General features: G+C 36.1%; 1 protein-coding gene and 1 non-coding gene across 2 annotated transcripts in view; both read right to left on the bottom strand.

Moving 5' to 3' along the window:
• Positions 1–25,106, bottom strand: part of LONP2 (lon peptidase 2, peroxisomal) — a 102,904-nt gene that overhangs the window by 42,213 nt on the left and 35,585 nt on the right. The window contains exon 8 of the mRNA XM_045533778.1: positions 16,102–16,243. Coding sequence (XP_045389734.1) covers positions 16,102–16,243 — 142 coding nt within the window. The remainder of the gene's footprint in view (positions 1–16,101; positions 16,244–25,106) is intronic.
• Positions 16,372–16,501, bottom strand: LOC123625498. Its single transcript, XR_006730518.1, has one exon. It is a non-coding gene; the product is annotated as a small Cajal body-specific RNA 24 (non-coding RNA).

Raw genomic sequence — 25,106 nt, 5'->3', positions numbered from 1 at the left:
TGAGATCCCACTATAACTGTTCTTATATCTCTTTGAATACAGTCATCCTTACCATCTTTAATAAGTGCCATGTATAATTTTTTCTTTAACAGTAGTTAAGGAAAAACCTATTCTTTAATGGCTCTAATTAAATTTAATGCATATATGTTGGATATGTTTTAGAAATGGCTGTTAGACCTTTAGTTGAAGTAATTTTTTTCCCCTTAAAATTTTAAGACACTGGATTTTTAAAAAGCAGGAAAACTAATAAAGCAATGTTTCTGAACTATGAATGAGGTCTTCTAAAGTGCATTGCTTAGGTTATCAGGAGAAAAAATTAGTGATACCTGTTAGACTAAAAACTTTAGACAAATTTAAGAGTTTCACTGAGCTAAGAATGATTTGAGAATCAGGTGGCCCCCAGAACCAAAATAGTTTTAGAGTGACCACGGGGCTGCCACATGGTTGGATCATATTTACGGACAGAAAAAGGAAAGTGACACACAGAAAACAGAAGTGAGGTACAGAAATAGCTGGGTTGAGTACAGCTGGGGGTTTGCCTTATTTGAACACGGTATCAACAGTTGGTCGCCTGTGATTGGCCAAAATGCTGTGATTGGTACAAGAGCAGGTTACAGTCTGGTCAGACATCAAGTTAGTTACAGTTCACTACGTATGGAGAAACCTTTAGGCTGAACTTAAAATACGTATGGAGGCAGCTTCAGGCTAAACTTAATTTAACATGCTCAGTTTGTCTGCCTCCATCTTTTATTTAGGAAAACACAAAAAGATATGTAGAATTTAAACAGCATCGGAAATACTGATCAATATTCAGCCAGAAAAGAAGAATTTCTAGTAATCACTACTCAGATGAAGCCTCAAGGCAAACTGGTGAGTCCACAGAGGGACAAAAATCACAGTAAGAACTCTGTAGCCATTAAACCTCTGCTGCGTACCCTAACATCAGAGCCAGGCGTCAGTGCCCAACTCGCCCACATACAGGCTTGCTTTCAAGAATGATTAGAGCTGTTTTTCCTCTCTTCTCCCCAATGACAATGTTTTTCTCTATGAATACTAGGGCTGTAATTCCTAGCTAAAGAGTATGACTGGGAATGGAAATAGCTCTGATATGACACTTTATACCTAGGAACGTGAAGTCAGAGGTGAGATAAACTCGGAGGAGGAACATACAGAGAACTGTTCAATAATAATTTCTGTCAAGGGAAGAACTACAGATGTTTGTAGGCAATCCAAGAATATACGATTCATTACAAATGACTAGGTAACTATCATTTTTAGGTATGCTAAAATGGTTGTGTTTTCTAAAAGTCTGGATCTTTTAGAGATAGAAACTGCAATATTTATGAAAAGATATGATGTCTGGGATTGGCTTCAAAATAATCAGGGGTGGGGTAAAGGAGAATGGGAAGGAATAGATGAAACAAGGTATTAAAGTTGGGTGATAAATTTATAGGTTTCATCATACTATTTTCTATACTTTTGTTATGGTTGAAATTTTCCATAACAAAGTAAAAATAAAGATAAAATAACTAAAATCAGCTCTGGAAGCCACATACAATTATAATAATGCTATTGTGATATTGAAGAATATATATTTGGTGTTCATCCCTTTGTTTCCTGGCATGCAACTCCCAAAATCCTTGGAATAAATATCATTTTGTATGCTAATGATTGACTGGTGGCTGGCAGCCCTTAGATAGCTTCAGGATGGGGCTGGTCACAGGAAAGACCAAGGCATGATTAAAGGGTTGGGACTTTTCAGCCCTCTCCCCTGCCCCCAACCTCTGGGCAGGGGAAAGGGGCTAAAGATTGAGCTGATCACCAATGGCCAATGATCTAATCAGTCATGCATATGTCATAGAACCTCCATAAAACCTAAAAGGACTGAGGTAAGGGGCTTCCAGGAAGGTGAACAAGAACATGTCTGCGTGTTGGGAGACTGGTGGACTCCAATTCCACGGGGATGCAAGCTCCTGTGCTGTTCATTTGTGTCCTTGAAAATATTCTTTGTAATACATCAGTAAATGTAAGTAAATTGCTTCTCTGAGTTCTGTGATCTGCTTTAGCAAATTAACTGAACCTGAGGAGGGGTTTGTGGGAACCTCAATTTATAGCTCTTTGGTCACAAATTCCAGAAGCCCAGACTTGCAACTGGCGTCTGAAGTGGGGCAGTTTTGTGGGACTGAGCTCTAAACCTGTAGGAAGTGACGCTGCCAGAACTGAGTTGAGGATGCACAGCTGATGCCCACTGCTGAAGGACTGCTTGTTTAGTGTGTGGGGAGAAACCCCCATGTACCTGGTGTCTGAAGCATTCTGTGTTGTAAGAATTTAGCAGGAGAAACTGAGTTTCTTTTGCCTCTATATCCTCAACCATAGAAATTACATCAGTAATAAGGACAAATGAGAAAAATGTTTAAGACACAGAAGAAAAAGGCATTAGAGCCATGTAGAGATACATATAGGAAAATTGAGAGATTCAATTCATAGCTAATTGATATAACTAAAGAGGTTTCAACAAATTAAAATAGGGAATAACTAAAGAAATAACCAAATATTCTAGAAAACTTGACACTGTAGATTGAAAAGGTTTAGACTCCTGTGCAATAAAAAAGGATAGAATGTTATTAGAATAACACCTATATAATGTTCATGCAGAATTATCGCTAGTTTAAAATATTTTTAAATCTTGAATATAGCAAATATATGTAACATACATAAGAGCTGAAGCATGATAACAAAACAAGCACCTGTGAACCTGCTATACAACTGTGATGACATTTGTTTATCTATTTAGACCGGTGGTCACAAAAGCAGAAAATGATCCATCAAAGTGCAAGTAGAAAATATTATTTATAATCATTTTTACCTATAAATACCAGAAAGAAATTAGCTTTTTAAATATTTAATATACAAAATGGGATTGATGCCCTCACTCGGTACATATGTCACACATGTGAGGTATGCTAAGAGGAGACACTCCATATGGGAGGGGCTGGCTGTGGTGCCCTCGTTCACGCACCCCCACTGTGACAACAGCACACTGCAGTCCTGTGTGCCTGACATGTCTTCATACATTATACGTGGATGAATGGAGTGGCTTAAAAATATTCCTGCAAAATATCATTAAAGATAATATAGGCAAAGGTAGAAACAACAAAAAAATTGATAGAGTTGATACTTTTATTTCTAGAATAAAGATTTGATAGCCATATTATGAAGTAAAAACACTTATTAGAACACATTACTTTCACTAAAAATATAATTACCTTATCTCTTAAAATTTATTCTGTGTACAAAATATTGGTATACTGGTACATATACATCCTTTATTATACACTGAATTGTACTCCCTCAAAATTCGTATGTTGAAGCCCTAACCCTCTATGTGACTGTAGTTGGAAATAGGGCCTTTAAGAAGGTAATCAGGGTTACATGAGGTTAAGGGTGGGGTCCTAATCCAATATGACTGGTGTCTTTACAAGAGGAAGCCTGCAGGGATGCACACACACAGAAGGAAGGCCGTGTGAGGAAACAGTGGTAAGGCAGCCATCTATAAGCTGAGGAGAGAGGCCTCAGGAAAAAATCAAACCTGTGGACACTTTGATCTTGCTTGGACTTCTAGCCTCCAAAGCTATGAGAAAATAAATTTCTGCATTTGTTTGTTTTTTAAAGCTACCCAGTCTGTGGTATTTTATTATGGCTGCCTTAGCAGACTACAACACCCATATTTTACATATATATTAATATATTATATTTACATATATATGGGAATATATTTTCAAAAATATTTTGCCAATGGGGTATATGAACAAAATGTGGAGGTTACCAGTGCAAACAACAAAGAAGCCTTCTCAAATATAAAAGAACTCAAATACAGCCCCCACACAAATCTTTGAAAAAAGTAATCTAAAGATATATTCCAGCTGAACAAAGGATAAAATAAAAGGATCAGAAGAAAGCACTGAAGTCACGTAAGCACAAAATTAAAACTAAATGTGGGAGGAAGCACTTCTAGAAAGGCAGAGTAAGGAACTGTGAAAAAATGCTCTTTCAGAAAAGCAATGAAAGCACTGGCAAAAATTGTCAAAATCAACTTTTTCAGAATGCTACGTATTAACTTGCAACAATCTGAGGAGTGCTTATTTAAGAAAAGCAGCTGAATCTTGATGAACAGAACAAGCATTTTGGTATTTTAACTTGCTTTACTCTCATCCCTTTCTCCCAAGTTCACAGTATCCCTGAAAACCAATAGTCTCACACAACAGTAGCTATAAAAACCAATAGCCTAGCAACCACTTTAGGGGGAAGGAGAGGATTAGAGCTCCTAAAAGCTCCACCCCCAGAGACTGTCACTATTTGGCCTGTCTGGCAGTTCCTTAGAAAAGCTCCATATCTTTATTTGATCTAACTCAGAGAACACTCTGTGAGAACTGCTTTATCACCATTTGTCAAAAATAGGGAATGAGATATTCATGAGGAGGGAGGGCTTTGAAAAGCTCTGACATATCCCTGAGAATCTAGACAGCCATGTGAATGTGCAGGGCCCTAAGCATGACCAGAAAATATCTGAGAAGGCCCTAAAAGCTCATCTCGGGCAGACAGAGGCTCTATAAAAATAGGAAGTAAAGGCTAAGGCAGAGTTGTAAAGTATCTGCCCAAGTGTTAAACAACAAAAGCAAAAACAACAAACCATTAAGGGTAGGGGATTCTGATTTTATTTATAAATATATGCATATGTGTGTGTATGTGTGTGTATATGCATGTATATATCGTTTTTTGTTTTTTTTTTTTTCTTTTTTAAGAGACAAGGTCCTGCTATGTTGCCCAGGCTGGACTCAAACTCCTGAACTCAAGCAATTCTCCTGCCTCAGCCTCCCGAGTAGCTGGGAATACAGGTGTGCACTACGGTGCCCAACTTCTAATTATACTATTTAAATATAATACTGTTTATAGTATTATAGTATACTATAATACTTAAAAATGGTAAAGATGGCAATTTTTATGTCATATGTATTTTACTACAATTAAGAAAACTAAAGGAAATCATGTCTAAAGAATTACAGTATTACAGTATAAGAATGGTAGTCTTAACAAAGAAAATATTGAGAGAGAAAAATAATAAAGAAGAAAAACAAATTTTGGAGTTGAAAAGTATAATAAATTGAATGAAAAATTTACTAGAGGGGCTAAACAACAATTTCAGCTGGCAGAAGAAACAATCAGCAAAATTGACAATAGGTCAGTTGAGATTATCCAATCTGAAGGACAGAAAAAAAGAGAGATACAAAAAAAAGTGAACAGTATTTCAGTGACCTGAGGGATGCCAGGAAGATTAACAACATATCATAACGGGAGTCCCAGAAGCAAAGAAAAAGGCATATGTGAAAAAATAATGACCAAATACTTCTTAAATTTGATAACAAACAATCCACCCATCTAAGAAGTTCAACAAGTGCTAAGTAAATGCAGAGATTCACACTCAGACACATCATAGTGAATCTGTCAGAAGTCAAAGATGAAGAGATCTTGAAAGGAGCGAGAGAAAATGCTATCTTCATTAGGGACAGGGAGCCTCCATAAGATTCATAGCTGATACTGGATTAGAAACCACAGAGATCAGAAAGTGGCGAGAGGACATACTGAAAGGCTGAAAAAAAAAGATTGTTAACAAAGAATTCTTTTTTTTTTTTTTTTTTTTAAGACAGAGTCTCACTCTGTTGCCTGGGATAGAGTGCCGTGGCATCAGCCTAGCTCACAGCAACCTCAAACTCCTGGGCTCAAGCGATCCTCCTGCCTCAGCCTCCCGAGTAGCTGGGACTACAGGCATGCGGCACCATGCCCAGCTAATTTTTTCTATATATATTTTTAGCTGTCCATATAATTTCTTTCTATTTTTAGTAGAGACAGGGTCTTGCTCTTGCTCAGGCTGGTCTTAAACTCCTGAGCTCAAACGATCCACCCGCCTCAGCCTCCCAGAGTGCTAGGATTATAGGCGTGAGCCACCACGCCCGGCCTACAAAGAATTCTTTATCCAACAAAACTATACGTCAATATGGAGAAATTAAGACATTCCCAGATTAAAAAAACACTGCAAGAATTTGTCACTAGCAGACCAGACTACAAGAAATATTACTACTAAAGGCTGAAATGAAAGGACACTAGACAGTATCCACACAAAGAAATAAAAAGCACTGGTAAAATTAATTACATTGGTAAATATAAAAGACAGTGTAACTCGTTTCTTAGCTGTTTCAAAGAAGACATAAAGCACTAATTACAAGTGATCCTTATTACTCATGGATTCTGTATTTGCAAATTCATCTACTTACTAAAACGCATTTGTAACCCCAAAATCAATGCAGGCATGCCTCAGAGACATTACGGGTTTGGTTCCATACCACTGCAATAATGCAAATATTGCAAAAAAGTGAGTCACGTGTATTTTTTGGTTTCTCAATGCATATAAAATTTATGTTTACACTCTACTGTAATCTATTAAGTGTACATTAGTATTATATCTAAAAAATGTACATAACTTAAAAAATACTTTATTGCTAAAAAATGCTAACGATCATCTGAACCTCCAACAAGCTGTAGTATTTTTGCTGGTGGAGAGCCTCGCCTCAGTGCTGACGGCAGCTGACTGACCCGCGTGGTACTTGCTTCAGGCTGAAGTGGCTGCGTCTATTTCTTAAAATAAGACAACAGTGAAGTTTGCTGCATCAATCTGCCTTTCACAAAAGATTTATCTGTAGCAGGTGACGCTGTTTGATAGCATTGTACCCATAGGAGAACTTCTTTCAAAATTGGAGTCAATCCTCTCAAACCCTGCCACTGCTTTATCAGGTAACTTTATGTAATATTCCAAATCCTTTGTTGTCATTTCAACAATGTTCACAGCATCTTTACTGGGAGGTACATTCCATCTCAAGAAACCACTCTTTGCTTATCTATAAGAAGCAACTCCTTATCTGTTCAAGTTTTATCATGAGCTTGCGGCAATTCAGTCACATCTTCAGGTTCCACTTCTAATTCTAGTTCTTTTGCTATTTCACCACATTTGAAGTTACTTCCTCCAATAAAATCTTGAACCTCTCAGTCATCTATGAGTGCTGGGATCAACTTCTTTCCAAACAAATGTTCATGTTGATATTAGTATTCTGACCTCCTTCAATGAATCACAAATGTTCTTAATAACATCTAGAATGGTGAAACCTTTCCAGAAGGTTAATTTACTTTGCCCAGATTCATCAGAGGAATCACTATCTATGGCAGATATAGCATTATGAAATGTAATTCTTAAATAATAAGACTTGAAAGTCAAGTTACTCCTCGATCCCTGAGGAGTTATGTTAGCAGACATGAAAACAACAATCTCCTTGTACACCTCTTTCAGAATTCTTGGGTGACAGCTACATTATCAATGAGCAGTAATAGTTTCAAAAATAATTTTTTTTCTGAGTAGTATGTCTCAACAGTGGGCTTAACATATTCAGTAAACCATGCTATAAAAAGATGTGCTGTTATCTAGCCTTTGTTGTTCCATTATAGAGTACAGGCAGAGTAGAGTCAATGTAATTCCTAAGCACTCTAAAATTTTTTGAATGGTAAATGAGCATTGGCTTCAACTTAGAGTCACCAGCTGCATTAATTAAATTAGCTCCTAATGAGAGCCAGTCAGTCTTTTGAAGCTTTGAAGCCAGGCTGTGACTTCTCTCTAGCTATATGAAAGTCCTAGATGGCCTCTTTCTCTAATATAGTATAAAGCTATCTTGTCTACATTGAAAATCTGTTGTTCCACATTCATCAGTGATCTTAGCTAGATCTTCTGGCTAACTTGCTGCAGCTTCTACACCAGCACTTGCTGTTTCACCTTGCACTTTTATGTTACGAAAATGGTTTCTTTCCTTAAACTTCATGAATCAACTTCTGCTAGCTTCAGACTTTTCTTCTGCAGCTTTCTCACCTATCTCTGCCTTCAGAGAACTGAAGAGACTTAGGGCCTTACTCTTAATTAGGTTTTGGCTTAAGGGAATGTTGTAGCAGGTTTGATCTTCTATCCAGACCACTAAAACTTTTTCCATATCAGCAATAAGGCTGTTTTACTTTCTTATAATTCGTGTGTGTTCACTGGAGTAGTACTTTTAACTGCCTTCAAGAACTTTTCCTTTACATTGACAAGCTGGCCAGTTGTTTGGCACAAGAGGCCTAGCTTTCATCTTACTTCAACTTTTGACACGCCTTCTTAAGTTTAATCATTTCTAGCTTTTGACTTAAAGTGAGAGATGTGCTACTCTTCCTTTCACTTGGACACTTAGAAGCCATTTTATAGAGTTATTAATTGGCCTAATTTTAATACTGTTGCGTCTCAGGGAACAGGGAAGCTGGAGGAGAGGGAGAGAGACATAGGCAGGGGTGGAACAGTGAGAATACACACATTTACTACGTTTGCTGTCTTATATTGAGCAGTTTGTGGTGGCCCAAAACAACTGCAATGGTAACAACATCAAAGATCACTGATCACAGATTATAACAGATATAGTAATAATGACAACGTTTGAAATATTGTGATAATTACCAAAATGTGACAGAGACATGAAGTGAGATGTTAGAAAAATGACAATAGACTTGCTCAATGCAGGGTTGCCATAAACCAGGAGTGGGAAACCTTTTCATGTTGCAAGGCCACATTAATTTAGCTGTAATCAAATAAGGCTGAATTCAAGAAACTTCAATTAGATATATGTAAAAATGTACATTATTTTGTAAAAATATAACTACTATGTACTTAATAATTTCAAAAAATGAAAACTATTTAATTTTAAAGTTACCTAACCTTTTAATGATTTTGTTGTGTCTGCTTTTTGTTGGAAAGCATTTGAATATTTGGTAGCAGCATGGAGGTCCACAGTTTCAGTTGATCCTCTAGATGGGTATCAGTCATTTGTGACCTTAAGGGTGTCTTAATTTAGGTTAGGTAGATTCACAGCAATAAGTGGTTGAAAAGCAAGAAAGCATTTTTCGAACATGTTGCCTAAGGTGTGGGTATTTTACTGCATTTTTCCATATTTCAACTGGATCTTTCTTAGCATCAAACATGACTTTAAAATGTCATCTACTGGCCGGGCGCAGTGGCTCACGCCTGTAATCCTAGCACTCTGGGAGGCCAAGGCGGGAGGATCGCTCGAGCTCAGGAGTTCGAGACCAGCCTGAGCAAGAGCGAGACCCCGTCTCTACTAAAAATAGAAAGAAATTAGCCAGACAACTAAAAAAATATATATATAGAAAAAATTAGCCGGGCATGGTGGTGCATGCCTGTAGTCCCAGCTACTCAGGAGGCTGAGGCAGTAGGATCGCTTAAGCCCGAGAGTTTGAGGTTGCTGTGAGCTAGGCTGATGCCACGGCACTCACTCTAGCCTGGGCAACAGAGTGAGACTCTGTCTCAAAAAAAAAATACCTTACCTGGTATCAACTAGGTAAGGCTGAAATGCTAATTTGAGTGTGATGTCATGATTCTCAAAGTCAGTGAACCTTTCATTACATTCTCCAATTAATAGCTATATAAGAGATGCATATTCTTCAAATGATTCGCAAATATCCTGCTCATCTATGACCTTTGCTAACTGGGTGAAATGTTCACCCCAAATTTCCTTTTGAAGAAATGTTTTGAAAAAAGATAGCTTTTTTCGAAACACTTGAATTTTTTGCCACATATCATATATAGACTTAGTTTTACCTTGCAAAGTAGTATTCAAGTCATTTTGTTTTGACATATCACACAGAAATGCTGCATTCCTATAGAAATCTTCTTTCGATAATTCACATTGCTAACTCTCTTCTTCATAAAATTTAACTGTCTGTTCTGGCAGAGATAACATTTTGGCTCACACCTGTCCCCGCTATAGCCAACACGCTTTACAAGGATATGGCATATCCACACTGATTATCTCATAGTTCAACTTTAGCATGTTACAAAACTGACCATGCCCTGCATGAATCCAGTCAACAATACTTATAACTTGTTGCAAAGTGTCACTTAAAATAGTAGCTTTAGCCCAGAGATTTTGCTGATGCAAGTGATACAATGAAAAGAAATAAGCGCATCTGGATTTGTTAATCCTTTTTTTTACCTGTGCAATAAACTGTTCATGTTTTCCTGTCATGGAAAGGTGCATCACCTGCACATACACTCACTAAATTTACCAAATTCAGTCCAACTTCTTGACATTTATCTTGAAAATTGTTGAAGATATCTATTCCTGTGAGTGCCCAAAGTGTAACTCTTTGCAGCAAAGAAGATCTTGTTATGACCCGAATGAAGTATAAACCTGCACTGAGCCAGTAGTATCAGTTGATTCATCCAAAGTGACTGAATAATACATATTTTCCTTTGAAGTATTACATGAAGTTGTTCTGTTAAGTTGAAAGCTAATTCATGCTGGGAATCAGTTATGGTTCTCCTTGACAGAGGCAGTTGTTTGTACTTTGAAACATTATCAAGGTCTAGGGCATCCTACAACTTTGACAATGCATTCTTTAACAATTTCTACATCACTGAATGGCTTCCCTTTTTTCCCCCAAGTATATAAGCTACTTTATAAGTTGCTTCAGTAGCATTATTTCCACGTCTTATTGCTGCTTGAAAGAGTTGTCTTTGCTTTTGCTTTTCACCTTTTAATTTCTGCAATACAACCTTTCAAGCACCTCCCTCTAATTTAAAATATTTGTGGTCCTTTTGAGTGCTATAATGCTGATGAGCACCGAATTTCTTTAACGTTGATACTGCAGTATTACAAAGCAAGCAAATCATCTTATCTTTAGCAGAAACAAGATACTATTTCAATTCCCAATCCTCATAAAAAATCTGTTTTCTTCCTTCAGTGTTCTCTTGGTCTTCTTTGACATGGTAGGCTGTTAAGCAGACAGAATTAAAAAATACCGTCGAGCTGTGCAACTATTCACAAATTCCACTTCAAACTGAAACATAGTGCACTGCTGTCAAAAGCTGATAACAGACTAGCATACCCCATCCCCATAAATTCTCCCCAACCAGCCTCATGTGGTAGTGGTACCAGTCAGGCAGGGGAAGTTAGAACTAAATCATAAGCGTAGCAGCTGTCAATTTAGTCCTTATGGCTTACTAATGTTCTAATTGTGCCAGTCAATCTGGGAGGATTAATCCGTTGAAACTTATTTTAAATATGTTCATTTTAAAAATAAAAATATAAAAGAAGGACAAAAATGTATTAATAAAAATAAAAAGGATTTGTTCTGTAAAATTTGGATTCAGTCAAAAGGCCACACTTAATGACTTAGAAGGCCACCAGTTCCCCACCCCAGCCATAAGCCTTCAATTTATATAAAATGCAGTATCTATGAAGTACAGTAAAGTGCAGCACAATAAAACAAGGCATGCTTGTATTTAAGGCATCTTTTACTGTGCATGATTTTAGGAATTTATATTGTTAATATAGTACATAGTGAAATGAAAAATTAAGATATTATCCTGGGCTTTAAGTTTTTCATCTACAAAAGGATGAAGCTGGTTTAAATGAGTTATAAGTCGCTCTCCTCTGACATTCTTTGACAATACTGGTAGAGCTCATATTATAAGATTGTATGTCTGTTGTATCTAAGTATTAAATATACTACTTGATCTAATAACTAACTGGAAATAACTTTAATTAAGAACTTCTGTTTTAAAGAAGGAAGTTTACTATGTCTAGACTAGTAACTTTTCTATATTGGAGGAATATATATTTTTAGAACAGTAATATTATTGCCTATGTAGAAAACTGATAAAATATCTATGCATCTTATTTGCCCATTCACACAAAAATGTATTTAAAAAATGCACTTATATTTAATAAGTGCTGAACATGCATCAATTATAAATATAAATAAAATCTATCTGATAAGAAAATAATTCCATAATTTTCTTTCAAGTCTATTAATTACATAAAAGTACTTTCACTGGATCTAACATGGTAATGTAACTCTGTAACAGACTTGCCTGAACTCTACTGTCTATCACCATTTGTTTATCAAGTAGTTGAACCTATTTTTATGTCATTTCAATAAATTATTAAAAGGGGGTATCTAAATATGAATGTTCATTTTTTGGACAAGAGCAACTGGAAATACATTCTATTTTATATGGATGTTCTATTTTATTATGGAAGTTCAAGGAAATGCCCATATTCTTCATGGATAAATATGAAGGCAAGAAGAATCTACAACAGATCAAGTTTATTCTTTAATTTATTCAGGGTAACCACTCTGTATCTACTATTATGTTTTTCATATCTAGTCTATATTGCCTTAATAATATAAATTAGCTATACAATAATCTCATACAATTACATTTTACAAATGATACCTAGCTGTCATTTTTTAAAAAGTTTTCTATGTGGAAAGATCAAAAACTACAGTCTTGGATCTTCCAAACTCTCAGTAATATCCTACTTTAAATACAAGGTGTTAAAGTAATTGAATTTGTTCTTTTTTTAATTCACATGAGTCTACTGGCAAACGAAACAGCAAGCGGCTTTCAAAGTAAATATGGAAGAAATGTCAGGAAGTATGAAAGTAATGTCTGTAGAATACAGTTTACAGAGCACTTTTTCATATATTGTCATTTATCTGTTTTAATAGTCTGTGAGGTATAAGGGTTTTACCCAGAATTTGGGCAAGTGAGGAGGAAGAAGATGTCAGGTACCAAGACACTTGGTTCTTCTATATATGTATCTTGCTTCATTTTATAGCACCACAATCTATAAGGAAATAATGCTATTCATAACTAAAGTACAGTGATAAGTATGTGGGCCCATGTAGCATTTACTTAGAGATATCATTTGAGGTTTTCATACTTTTATTTTGGAACGCTGATAAATCAATTGTCAAAAAAGTGAGTACTGACATCTACAACAGACAAGAAGATTTCATTTCATGCTAGCTGTTTCTTATAAAAGATCAATTCAACACATATTATTAAATCATTACAAAGCATAGGTGAAGACTTAAAATATACTGTGTAACAACTGAGCAAATATATAGGGGACTTAATAATCTTTCACTACTTGTAAAGCTGTCTTTGGTGGACTTGCTTCAGGTATCCCTAAAACAGACTGTTGAGAAAACTTAGTATCAGAGAATTATTCTCAAATTCTTTTCAACAGAATAATTGTAAGTGTCTAATGGGAGAATATGTAGACTATCTAAAAAATGTCCCAATGTAAATTCAATTGAAAGTATAAGGGTCTTAACTAAGAAACTACTGAAAGCTTAACCATAGTATGATATACATAGAACACTAACTGCTCATAGGACTACAGAGCAAACCAGTTACCGAGCCAGAATGTCATTATCTGATGACAAAAATAAGCAAAACCAAACCAAATCAAACTCTTACCTCCAAACTCTGAGGATTTTAAGTAGGGTAACTGTATTTTTTATTGTCCCAACCAAATTTACTTCCAAGACTAAAAAGGAGTGCCCGTAACAATTAGGCATAGACTGGGAATGTCCCAGGCAAATCAGAATGCTCTCCCTGTTATATGACACATGTCCCAGGCCATTCTGTTCTAAGATTACAAAAACAGGAAGCATGAGGGAACTCAAAGCATGTAAAAAAATCAAAGAAAAAATAAAACTTCCACAAAGTAAGTTTTCCCTCAGTTTTACAAATCAGTTTGAATTAATAGGATTTTACTTAAACAAGGGTACAAGCAGGGAGGGGGCAGATGTGCTAAAATGAGGATGACTGGTTAAAGTAAGTTTATGAAGCAGTCAGGACCCAGATCCCTTCCCCCACCCAGCAAAACACTGGAGGTTTATTTTCTTTAGAACACAAAACAGTGGTTCTCTGCACAGGAGAAACTGGGCACAGCTCAGAGTAGGTGCTATACTGCAAACAAGCGTTCAGGCGAATGAGGGCTGCATGCCATACTCCCCCACCCCGATTCTTCCCCTGCTTGGCGCCCAGAGTGTTGGCAGCCAGGCCTTCAATTCTCAAGGCAAGACACTTGAAGAATCTTCTCTGGGGACTCTGACCAGCCTAGAAGCAACATCTAAAGTTACTGAAATAGGAGCTTCCTCAATCAACTAGCGCAGCCTGATGACCCTACTGTGAAACTCACTGTTAAGCACCACCCCTATGCTCTCGGCTTCCAATCAGCCTTTTTGTTCCTCACTATTAAATATGAACAGCCACACAAAAAAAATTTCCAGAAATCTAATGAAAAACTCTAATATAAAGGATGGAGACCAAAAGAAATATAAAATAAACAGATAAAAGTGGCTTAGAGTAAAAAAGAAGTAAACATTTTTTAAAAGTCTGTGTCTTTCTCACAGACGTATTACAACTATGTAGCAAGAGCACAGTACTATAAAAGAACATGGAGAGAAGTTAAAAAAAAGTTTCTGAAAGAATAAACTCATAGAAAGTGTTTTAAAAGATAAATTTGGCTGGGCACAGTGGCTCACTCCTTTTGGAGGCTGAGATGGGCAGATCACTTGAGGCCAGGAGTTTGAGGCCAGCCTGGGCAACGTAGTGAGACCCCATCTCTATAAAAATTTTTTTTAAATTAGCCAGGGGATCACTTGAGACCAAGAAGTAGAGGTTACAGTGAGCTGCAATCCAGCCTGGGTGACGGAGTGAGACTACTGTCTTAAAAGAAAAAAAAAAAAAAGATAAATCTGAGGAAACAAAATAGAGTAAAAAATAAAAGACATGAGTAATAGGAGGGAAAAGATAAGAAAATTAAAGATCTAACATCCAAGTAATAAGAGTCCCCAAAAAATGCAGGGGAAGAAATCATCAGCAAAAGAATTTAAGAAAATTTCCCAGAACTAAAGGACAAGAAGAATTCAAAGAATCTGCAAAAACAGATAAAAAGAAACCCATGCAAAGGCAGATTACTGTGAAATTTCAGAACACTGGGATGGAGGGAAGATCTTAAAACTTTTCAGGGTAAACAAGTCACAAAGGACAGGAACTGAATGGCAGTTTTATCAACAACAATGGAAACTGGAAAGCGAAGTAAAATTCTGCAGGAAAATTATTTCCAACTAGAATTCTATACTCAAACTACCAATCAAGTATGAAGAAAACATAAAGATATTTCAGTTATGCAAAGTTTCAAAACATCTATCACCTATAAAAGCTTTCTCAGGAAACCATGAGGGGGATTAACAGCACAAAAATGTGGGAATGAACCAAGAGAGAGGAAGACATGGACTACAGGAGACAGGAATCCACCATGGTGAGAGGTGAAGGAAGAGCCTAGGAAGACACTTGCATACCAGATGTAGAAAGCAACTAGCGCAGACTGGAAGCTCAAGAAGATAAAACTGATAGAACACCTAAGTGTCTGAATGTCTAGAATGAGAATTACACAACTGGTGAGATCACATAAACAAAAGAAAGATGACAACAATTAACTCTGAAAAGATTTTAAAAAACATCCACAGAAAACCCAAAAGAGGAACAGGAAGGGAAAAGTGATCATAGCTTACCACATGGTTCAGCTGTGAAAAGCACTTTTATAATCATGATAACGTAAACACTACTAATGACTTAAAAACCAAATTTATATTAGAAGCCTTCGAGTATAAAAATTATACAGTGGGGACAAAGCAAAGGAAAAAAGCATCCTCATCTCCTATAGAGAGGAATCTATACATAATACCAAAAACTGAAAAATCAAAAAATATAGTCATGCTGTTTTGAAAATGGAGCTAATCAACTAAAGTTAAAAAGGTCAAAGTGCAGAAAAGGAAAATGGGTAACCCCAAGGAAAGGGAACTTGCTTGCTGTTTTTTGTAATAATAACTTTGTAGAATTATTGGTCTCTAAATAATAAGCATGCACAAAACTTTGTTAAACTATTTGATAAAAACAAAACAGGAAAAAAGAAACGAAAGAACCTATCAGAAAGAGACATTTTAATTTAAATGTCAAATTGTTCAGACTTCAGTCTTTATCAAACTGTTTTCCCAAAACTAAACCTAGACCAATGTGCATATTACTTGAAGATGATTACCTACCCTCATCCGTACTCTTCCAGTGTGATCACAGACAGGGAATTTTCTAAATCTTACCTCAAGCAGAGCTGCTGCAGGGTCACCCTGTAGACTTTTTCCCAGTTTGTCAACCTCATCTAACAGGAACACTGGATTGTTAACCCCAACAGTCTTCAAGCCATTGATGATTCGACCAGGCATACTGCCAACGTAGGTGCGCCTACAGAAAGCAAGCAGCAGGTTCACAACAATGAGATGTCAGGAGGCAAGAGCGATACCAGTTAGAAATCAAAAAGGTACTATATATTTAAAAGGCACTGTAATACATCAAAAAGTTATTATTATTTTAAATGTCAGTAGTGGAACGATCCACCCTTTTTACTTACAAAGGGTGAACAGAAAGCTACTATATTTCTCTAGGACATTTACAAAGAGTTATCTTCACCTTGAGAAGAAACTGAATAAAAATAAATGTCCACAACAAGTTATTAGATTCAAGTCTCATCTTACTTTCTATTTAAATTCCGGCTGCAAGTTGCCCATGATACTGGAAGAACTGTATCTCATTTTTGCCAGTTAGTGAAACAGAAAAACACTAACGTCACCAGTTATGGTTTTTGCCCTTCAAGGCTCCAAAATGTCCAAAGGACCCTATGAATTTAATTCCCATATTTTTTGTGGTTTTTCAGAGCATCCCCCCACCTCCAACACAATGAATGACCTTTTTACATGCTGAAATGGCTGCCCCAGGGCTGGTTAAAACATCACCATCTTCACAAGGAGATTAAAATTAGTTGAAGGGCCACTCAGAATGTAGACCCCTACCCCCCGCAAAAAAATCCAAACTCTTTTTATTTTAGGAGGCAATAATCTGTTATTAATTGTATTACATTGGTGCAAGAGTAATTGCAGTTTTAGCATTGTTGAAATTTGCTATTTGATACTGGAATACATTCTTAAATAAAGGTGGTTATGTTACAAATCATTTTAATGCACATGTCTCACTTTATGCTTTTTTGCTAATGACTTATTACTTGCTATTTATTTTATATTTATTTTAGACTATGGAAATGATGTGAGACAAAAAGAAAATTCGAGCAATTTTCTTATTGCTGAAATTTGAAAATATGACCCATATTTTCAAAATGGGTCATAAAGCAGCAGAGACAACTGGCAACATCAACAATGCATTTGGCCCAGGAACTGCTAGCAAACGTACAGTGCAGTGGTGGTTCAAGAAGTTTTGCAAAGGAGACGAGAGTCCTGAAGATCAGAAGTGCAGTGACTGGCCATCGTAAGTTGACAATGACCAGTTGAGAGCAATCACTGAAGCTGATCCTCTTACAGCTACCCAAGAACTCAATATTGACCATCCTATGGTCATTTGGCATTTGAAGCAAATTGGAAAGGTGAGAAAGCTCTGTAAGTGGGTGCCTCATGAGCTGATGAAAAATAAAAAAAAATAATCATTTTGAAGTATCGTCTTCTCTTCTTGTGTGCAACAATGAACCATTTCTCGATGGGACTGTGACGTGCAATGAAAAGTGGATTTTATACGACAACCAGGCAACAACCAGCTGAGTGGTTTGACCGAGAAGCTCCAAAGCACTTCCCAAAGCCAAACTTGTACCAAAAAAAGGTCACGGTCACTGGTGGTCTGCTGCCGGTCTGATCCACTACAGCTTTCTGACTTCCTGCGAAACCATTACGTCTGAGAAGTCTGCTCAGGAAATCAATGAGATGCACTGAAAACTGCAACGCCTGTGGCCGGCACCGGTCAACAGAAAGGGCCCAATTCGTCTCCATGACAACGCCCAACCGCACATCACACAACCAATGCTTCAAAAATTGAACGAATTGGGCTACGAAGTTTTGCCTCATTCGCCACATTCACCAGACCTCTCGCCAACCGATGACCACTTCTTCAAGTATCTCGACAACTTTTTACAGGGAAAGTGCTTCCACAACCAGCAGGATGCAGAAAATGCTTTCCAAGAGTTCTTCGAATCCTGAAGCATGGATTTTTACACTACAGGAATAAACAAACTTATTTCTCATTGGCAAAAATGTATTGATTGTAATGGTTCCTATTTTGATTAATAAAGATGTGTTTGAGCCTAGTTATAATGATTAAAATTCATGGTCCGAAACCGCAATTACTTTTGCACCAACCTAATAGTAAAAGGATCTGGAGTCAATAGTGTTTATATCAAAATTCCATTATTCTGGCCTTTTGAATAAAACTGTATTTATCTCATAAACACTAACTGGCACAACCAAGTTCAGCCTGATATTTTGATGAACATTAAAATGTTAGGGGCTGCTTTATCATGTATGAACAAGAATCATTCATGAAATTGTGACAGATGTAGAATATGGCATGAAATAAAAACAAATATGTCTATCAAACTGAAAAAAGTGCCTTTTTTTAAACAGAGCTGGCAAAACTTTATTTTAAGCAGCAATTTACTAATTTTAATTACAACCTTGTTGCCTAAGTCATGCATAAAGGCATAAAAGGCTGATTGCCTGGAAGAAAAAGATCTATGATAAGTGGAACAGCAGCAGTTATTTCATGATCTGCACAAAGCTGATTCACAGAGCAGGCCTCAATTCTGCCACATGACTGGTATAAAGTAGGACAGAATAAACAGAGTGACCTTTGAAAAGACAAAAGAACCTTAAAAATATCGTGGGAATGCCTTTCATCCAGAGAAGGTGACCAAGGCACTGGAACCAGACACAATAAACATTGTCCTGTTACAGTAAGGAATCAGCACCTTCAAGATTTCAGAATGAGATACAGGAAGGATGAGACTCAAAAATTAATAAATTCTTTCAAATTATTTCTCTAGAGAACTTACAGATTTGCCATTACTCCAATTTTTAGGAGTGGTAGGGAAGGCAAATTTTTTAAGAATCTCAAAGACTCTCTGGGTCATTTCTCTTTCCCCCCCCCCCACTGCTCTGCTTCATCCATGTTTAGAATATGGGTCATTTCTGGCTGCAGTAATTTATTTGCCTTTCCTTTTTTGATGGGGAAACTTCAAAAACAAGTACTGATAATTCTAGACCTAAAGTTATGGAGAGAAAATAATATTCTGTGGAGGCACCTTTTCTAAAGAAATCTAGAAACTTAGATTTTGGTCACACTGTATATAAGCAATTCCTCCTAAACATTCTACTGTTTCCCAGAGCCTACACAGTAAGGTTAAAACTCCTTTGTCTGGAGTTCAGGGGTCTTCACAATCCACGCCCCACCAGGCTTCCCAACTTGCTGCTATGACTCTCTTGCTTCATCCACAATCAAGATCCGATTACACCCCTTACACTTTTCACCTTTGTTAATATGGCTTCTTCCTGCCCTTAATACTCTCCCTGCCTATATAAATCCCAACATTCTAAGAAACTTTTCCTGACTACCTCTCACAAAGTGATTGTTCTAATAATGCACTGCCTACCGCGTTTTCTAAGGCACACTTATAATCTAGTTTTTACTCATGGGTACTTTTCCCTTCTCTAAAGAGCCAGTGAGCACTTTGATGGCAGAGACTGGGCCTTGTCACAGAACAGATGCTGGATACAGAGCTGTAAGACTGTTACCATCTTTCTTTCACCACTGTTCAGTTGATACCAGCCTTTGAACACTACTCTGTGCAAATTACTTGACCTAAGTCTCAGTTTCCTCATCTATAAAATGGGGATAATAATAGTGTCAGCCTCATGGATTACATGAGGATTATGAAAGAACATAGGTAAAGCACAGGGCATAGACCCTAGTACATAGTAAGATTTCAAAAGATGTTAACTGTTACTAGTAACAGCTACTTAAAGTCTACTTCTGGTTTCCTAGAAAAAGTACAAATGCAGAAATCAATATATATGAATTTGATTCCCATTTCAATTTATGCCTCATGGAAGCAACTTTTACAAATGTATTTAATAGCAGCAAGCATGCTCAATGCCTTTAGTGTTCCTCAATCACAGGTGACATCTCCTGAATGTATACCACTACTCTAGAGGTCAAGCCATGACAACCATTACCATAGACCTCACAAGCTACTGAAAAGGAATATAATGTAACTTCACGTCAAAGTAGAGAATATCCACATTCAGCAATACCTGAATTTGCCACTTTTTATTGACATTTTGAGTCTAACCAAGGTGGTTAGACCTTGGTTACACAGCCAGTGATTTGGGCTTCACTAAAAAGTGTATTTCCTTTCAGAGAAAATAAAAATGATTGATCTAGTAGTAACTGGCTAGATAATTATTTAATGGAGAGAAGAGAAGAACCTCTAATTTATCAGAAACCACTCAAGAAATGTAACAGTCAATAGCTTATATATGCTAAGTTTGTTTGAAGATGTTTTTCTATTCAGGACTATCTTTTGCCAGAAGGTACAATACCATGAAATTCACTAACTGAAGATACAGAATATCCTCTGAATAAATCTGTGGAATAGAATATGAAATAAGATGGGGAAAATGTAGCAATACACAAAATGAAATGTTCTCTCTCAATATCACCAAACAACTGCAACCATTTCTTAACAAATTAACATACCAAAATATCCTCCTGAGAAACTACACAGGTAGAAAATAAATGAAACTAGTACTCTTTAACAAACTATAATTTTCTTAAGGGCAAAATGTTAATCTTTTCTATATTCTGCTTCCTCATGATATAGCATCTGGAAAGCAACAGTATAATACAGTAAAGTTTATAAAGAACATATTGTTTTAATGACTTATTATTCAGCCTAAATATAAGATTACCTAAAATTTTTTCCTAAAACTGAAGTATGCATGTTAATTTAAAAATACATGAAATTCACACTTTTCTTATAATTACTGCAGGCAATACATAGATTTATCAGGACTATTCAACTAGTGTATAAGATACACAAAACCAAAACTGTCTATATAGTTCAAAACTTTGAGTTATAAGATCAGTACTTTCATTTTCCAAAAAATAGTCTGGTTTATGCTTCAAAAAACAACTACAGAGAATTATAACATGATCTGTTTATAGCTCCATGGTAACCAACTATTTTTTACTATTCTGCTTTCAACCTAAACATTTTCTAATCTAATGTAATCCAAAAAGCTGGTCAACCTGTTACTGTCAATGACATCTAAAAATTAGGAATAAAATGTGTCTTTACTCACCTCTTTTCCAAGTATGTAAAGAAGGGAGAAAAACACAGGCATTTAACTATCAATTTTTTCTGTCTATTCAATTAAAGGGCTCTTATCAGCTATAATGCAAATCCTTAAAGTGATATTTACAAAGAATCTGTAATATAAAAAATGTTTATGTGATACAAGTGGAAAGGGTAGGATTACAAGTCTGTTGCTTAAAACCCAATAAAAAGTCTGGCAGAAAAGAAACAAAATGTTAACAGTGAATATCTCTGTATGGTAAAAAAAATGGGGACTTTTACCTTTCTTTTTTTATTTTTCAAATTTTCTACCAAGGCGGGATGTGTGTGTATGTGTGTATGTTTGCTTGTCTCAAATTAGAAAAAGTCATCGGTTTAACAAAGATCCTAATGATCTTGAAAAGAAAAATAGTCTTTAAGGAACTGAGATTTTAATATAACATGTCTAAATAAATCCAACTGTTATTCTTCTAGCAGTCATTCCTAAATCTTCTTATAGACTAATTTATATGCATGTACTCATTTAAAGGACAACATGACTTCCAAAATATAATTATGTTTTAATCTTACATGAATTTTCAAAACACTTAGAGAGCATTTACCACGTTCAGCACTATGCTAAATAAGCATCGTGGGGAATATACAAAGGAGTGTAAGATATATAATAAATCCTCTGCCCGATAAAGCTTATACTTTTTATATATGTATTTATGTTTTATATACACAGTTGTATGTTAGAAATGCCAGAGGCCTATATTACTTAATCATTAAAGGAGTACAATAGACAATAAGCGGTCAGTTTACAGAAGAGTAAGATCATAACTGATTACACTTATATTAAGAGGGGAAGCTTTGGGTTAGGACCTTAAAATAAAACTAAGTTTTAGGCAAAGAAAAGCTATACTCAAATCTTTAAGGAGGACAGTGAGCAAACCATACTATGTCTGATATACTATGCTAAAAAAAAATATTAAAAGCTTGTTGCTTCAGTTATTTTTCCCTTGAAGAGACTAATAATGAAATAATTTATTTATAACTTCATTTCAGATTGCATATGAAAATTTATCAATGTGGAAATTGTAAGTTTTTCTTATCAACTTATTTGAAAATTGAGCGAAGGATTCCTTGCAATGATACCAATTTTATTATCTAATCAAACAGCTGGTAAAGTACTTCCAGAGAGTTAATATCAACAGTGATTTGAGATATATCACAATTTATCTCAAGGATTTCTTATAATGATATAATTTGATTATGTGAGAAACAGCTAGTAAAGTACTTCTAAGAGTTAATATTAACATGACTTGAGATATGTTTAATATATCATAATAAGCATATTATTTCTTTTTACCAATAAGAAAAACAGATAGATGATTATGCAAACATGATTTTATAAAACTTCAACCTAAAAGAAGTTATTTTATATTTAATTTTTGTGAATTGATTTAAATTACTTAAATGTAATATTTAAATATAAAAATTTAACTTGTAAAAACTGATAGAAGGGAACAGGTATTTTGTGGCTTGTAGACAGAAAAATCCCAATGGAGACAAACCCAAATGAGAAATGCTGAGAAGACTGAAAACCTGAATGAGTCAATGTGGAACATAAACATTTTTCTTCCTTTAAGCCACTCAAAATAATATAAGAAAAACAATGAGCAAATGTTAGTCAGATCATTATTATTTTCCCAGTCTAAGATTTAAATGTAAACCAAGCCTTTCTTTTTCTTCACCATCTCCCACCTCATTACCACTTAACTCTAAAAAATATCTTTGGCTATTCTTAAAATCAATTTCCTATGTGTTAACACCTTCCTTCACATAGGCAGGTACTTCTAGCAAAAGGCTGGAGGTCCACGCATGGGAAAATAAGGACAGTGAGTGACAAAAATGGAGAGAATAAACAAGGAAGATAACATAAAGCAGCTCTGCTTTTTCTTTGGCTATTTAAAAACTGCAGAACAGTGGTGCCTACTCAGAGACTGAGGAAAACAAAACTTTTCATGAACTCTCACTATGAGCACATGACCAGTACTAAAATGCCAAGACCTGGGTGTCTCCTGAATGCCTCAATTGTCACATGGAACCACATGTTCCCACAGATGCCACCCACAGTTGTGCTGTGACCCTCTACTGTTCCTCCTCCCTCCTACTCACCTTCACTTCGTACACATACACGCATACTCCGCCTGCACTCTCGCCTTTTCTTCACAACTGCACCCCATCACTCTCCACATGCTTCCAAACAGGTTCTCAAATAAAAATTTTTACCAGACTTTAATTTAGGGAGTAGGTGGGTAACAAGTCCTCAACAGCACAAGAGCAGGTTGCTGTAGTGTTTGATGAATGATCTGGTACAATGATGGCTAGGGAATACTTACCAGCAAGGCGTATCTAAAATCGTGTTTACAGAATGATTCACAAAACAAATCCAGATACCTTTTATTGTTTTTTGTTTTATTTTAAGATAGGGTTTGGCTCTGTCATCCAGGCTAGAGTGCAGTGGTGTCATCAGACCTCGCTGCAATCGCAAATTCCTGGGCTCAGGTGATTCTCCTGTCTCAGCCTCCCAAGTAGCTGGTGGGACTATAGGCACATGCCACCATTCCTGGGTAATTTTTCTATTTTTTGTAGAGACAGAGTCTCATTCTTGCTCAGGCTGGTCTCGAACTCCTGAGCTCAAGCAATCTTCATGCCTTGGCCTCAAAGAGGGCTAGGATTACAGGTGTGAGTACCTGGCCCTAGATACCTTTTATTTGGCAATGATCACAGCCTCAAAATATACATTTCTAAAAAGCTCAAATTTACAATATTTTAGGCAACAGTAATTGTGTCATAACCTCCTTTTACAAAGGACTCATGAAGTAAATTCTTATTTTCTTCAGACTCAATTTTCTTTTCTTTCTTTCTTTTTCTTTTTTTTAGAGACGGGGTCTTGCTGTATCACCCAGGATGGTCACAAACTCCTGGCCTCAAGTGATCCTCCCACCTCCTGAGTTGCTAGTGTAGTTGGGAGTACAGGCACGTGCCACCACACCCAGTTTATTGTTTAAAAAAATTTTTTTCAGCGATGAGGTCTCACTATGTTAGACTCCATATTCTTTACATAGTCACACACAAAAGTATACTTACTTGAAAAAGAATGAACAAATTGTCAGTAAAGATTTAAAACAGAGATCTGTTTAAAACCAACAACGTTCATAAATTGTGAGAACCATGACATTATACTTGTCCATCACTAGGCAACAGAAAAATACATTTTTCTACAATTCTGCCACATAAACTAAGTAATAATGCTGAGAACAGGATAAATATTTTAGAACATACTGTAAAAATGAGATCGAAGTTTATAAAAAGTCATACTGAAGCTTGTAAATCTATACTTGTCCTCCTGAGAATTTAGAATTAAAGTAATAATAGTTAAAACTAATTTTTAGTGAATGCTCACTGTGTGCCACGTACCTAATAAATCTTACTGAATAATAAATACCAGTTTGGAAAGAAATAGGACAAATTACGTATATGTTATGTGCCCAAGACATCAAGTCCACATAACATTAATTCCATAAACTCACCCTTTATATCCCACCAAATACTTACACGATCACAGGTGAGAAAAGAAATAAACTAGAACAACTCAGGGTATGAATCAAGTCACTTGAATGAAGAACACCTCCCAAAAGCTCTGTAGCTAAAATTAGAAGATTTAGGCCCCAGACCCAGCTTCTCTCCAAGGTTAGTCCAAGAGTGATGATGGCAATTTCTTTACAAAAGCAAACTACACCCTCTCGTGGCACATGCGAGAATAGGAGCATCCAAGCAACAAAAATATCTTTCAAAACTATCAAAAGAAATCACCCAAATCAATTCTCTACCCTGATCTGCAACCCTCATTGCTCATTTACTAAAATCTTG

The sequence above is a fragment of the Lemur catta genome, chromosome 20 (genome assembly GCF_020740605.2).
Source record: "Lemur catta isolate mLemCat1 chromosome 20, mLemCat1.pri, whole genome shotgun sequence".
In the NCBI taxonomy this organism is placed as follows: Eukaryota; Metazoa; Chordata; class Mammalia; order Primates; family Lemuridae; genus Lemur; species Lemur catta.
Note: the sequence above shows the minus strand (reverse complement) of the source record. Positions and strands in the feature narration are given on the sequence as shown.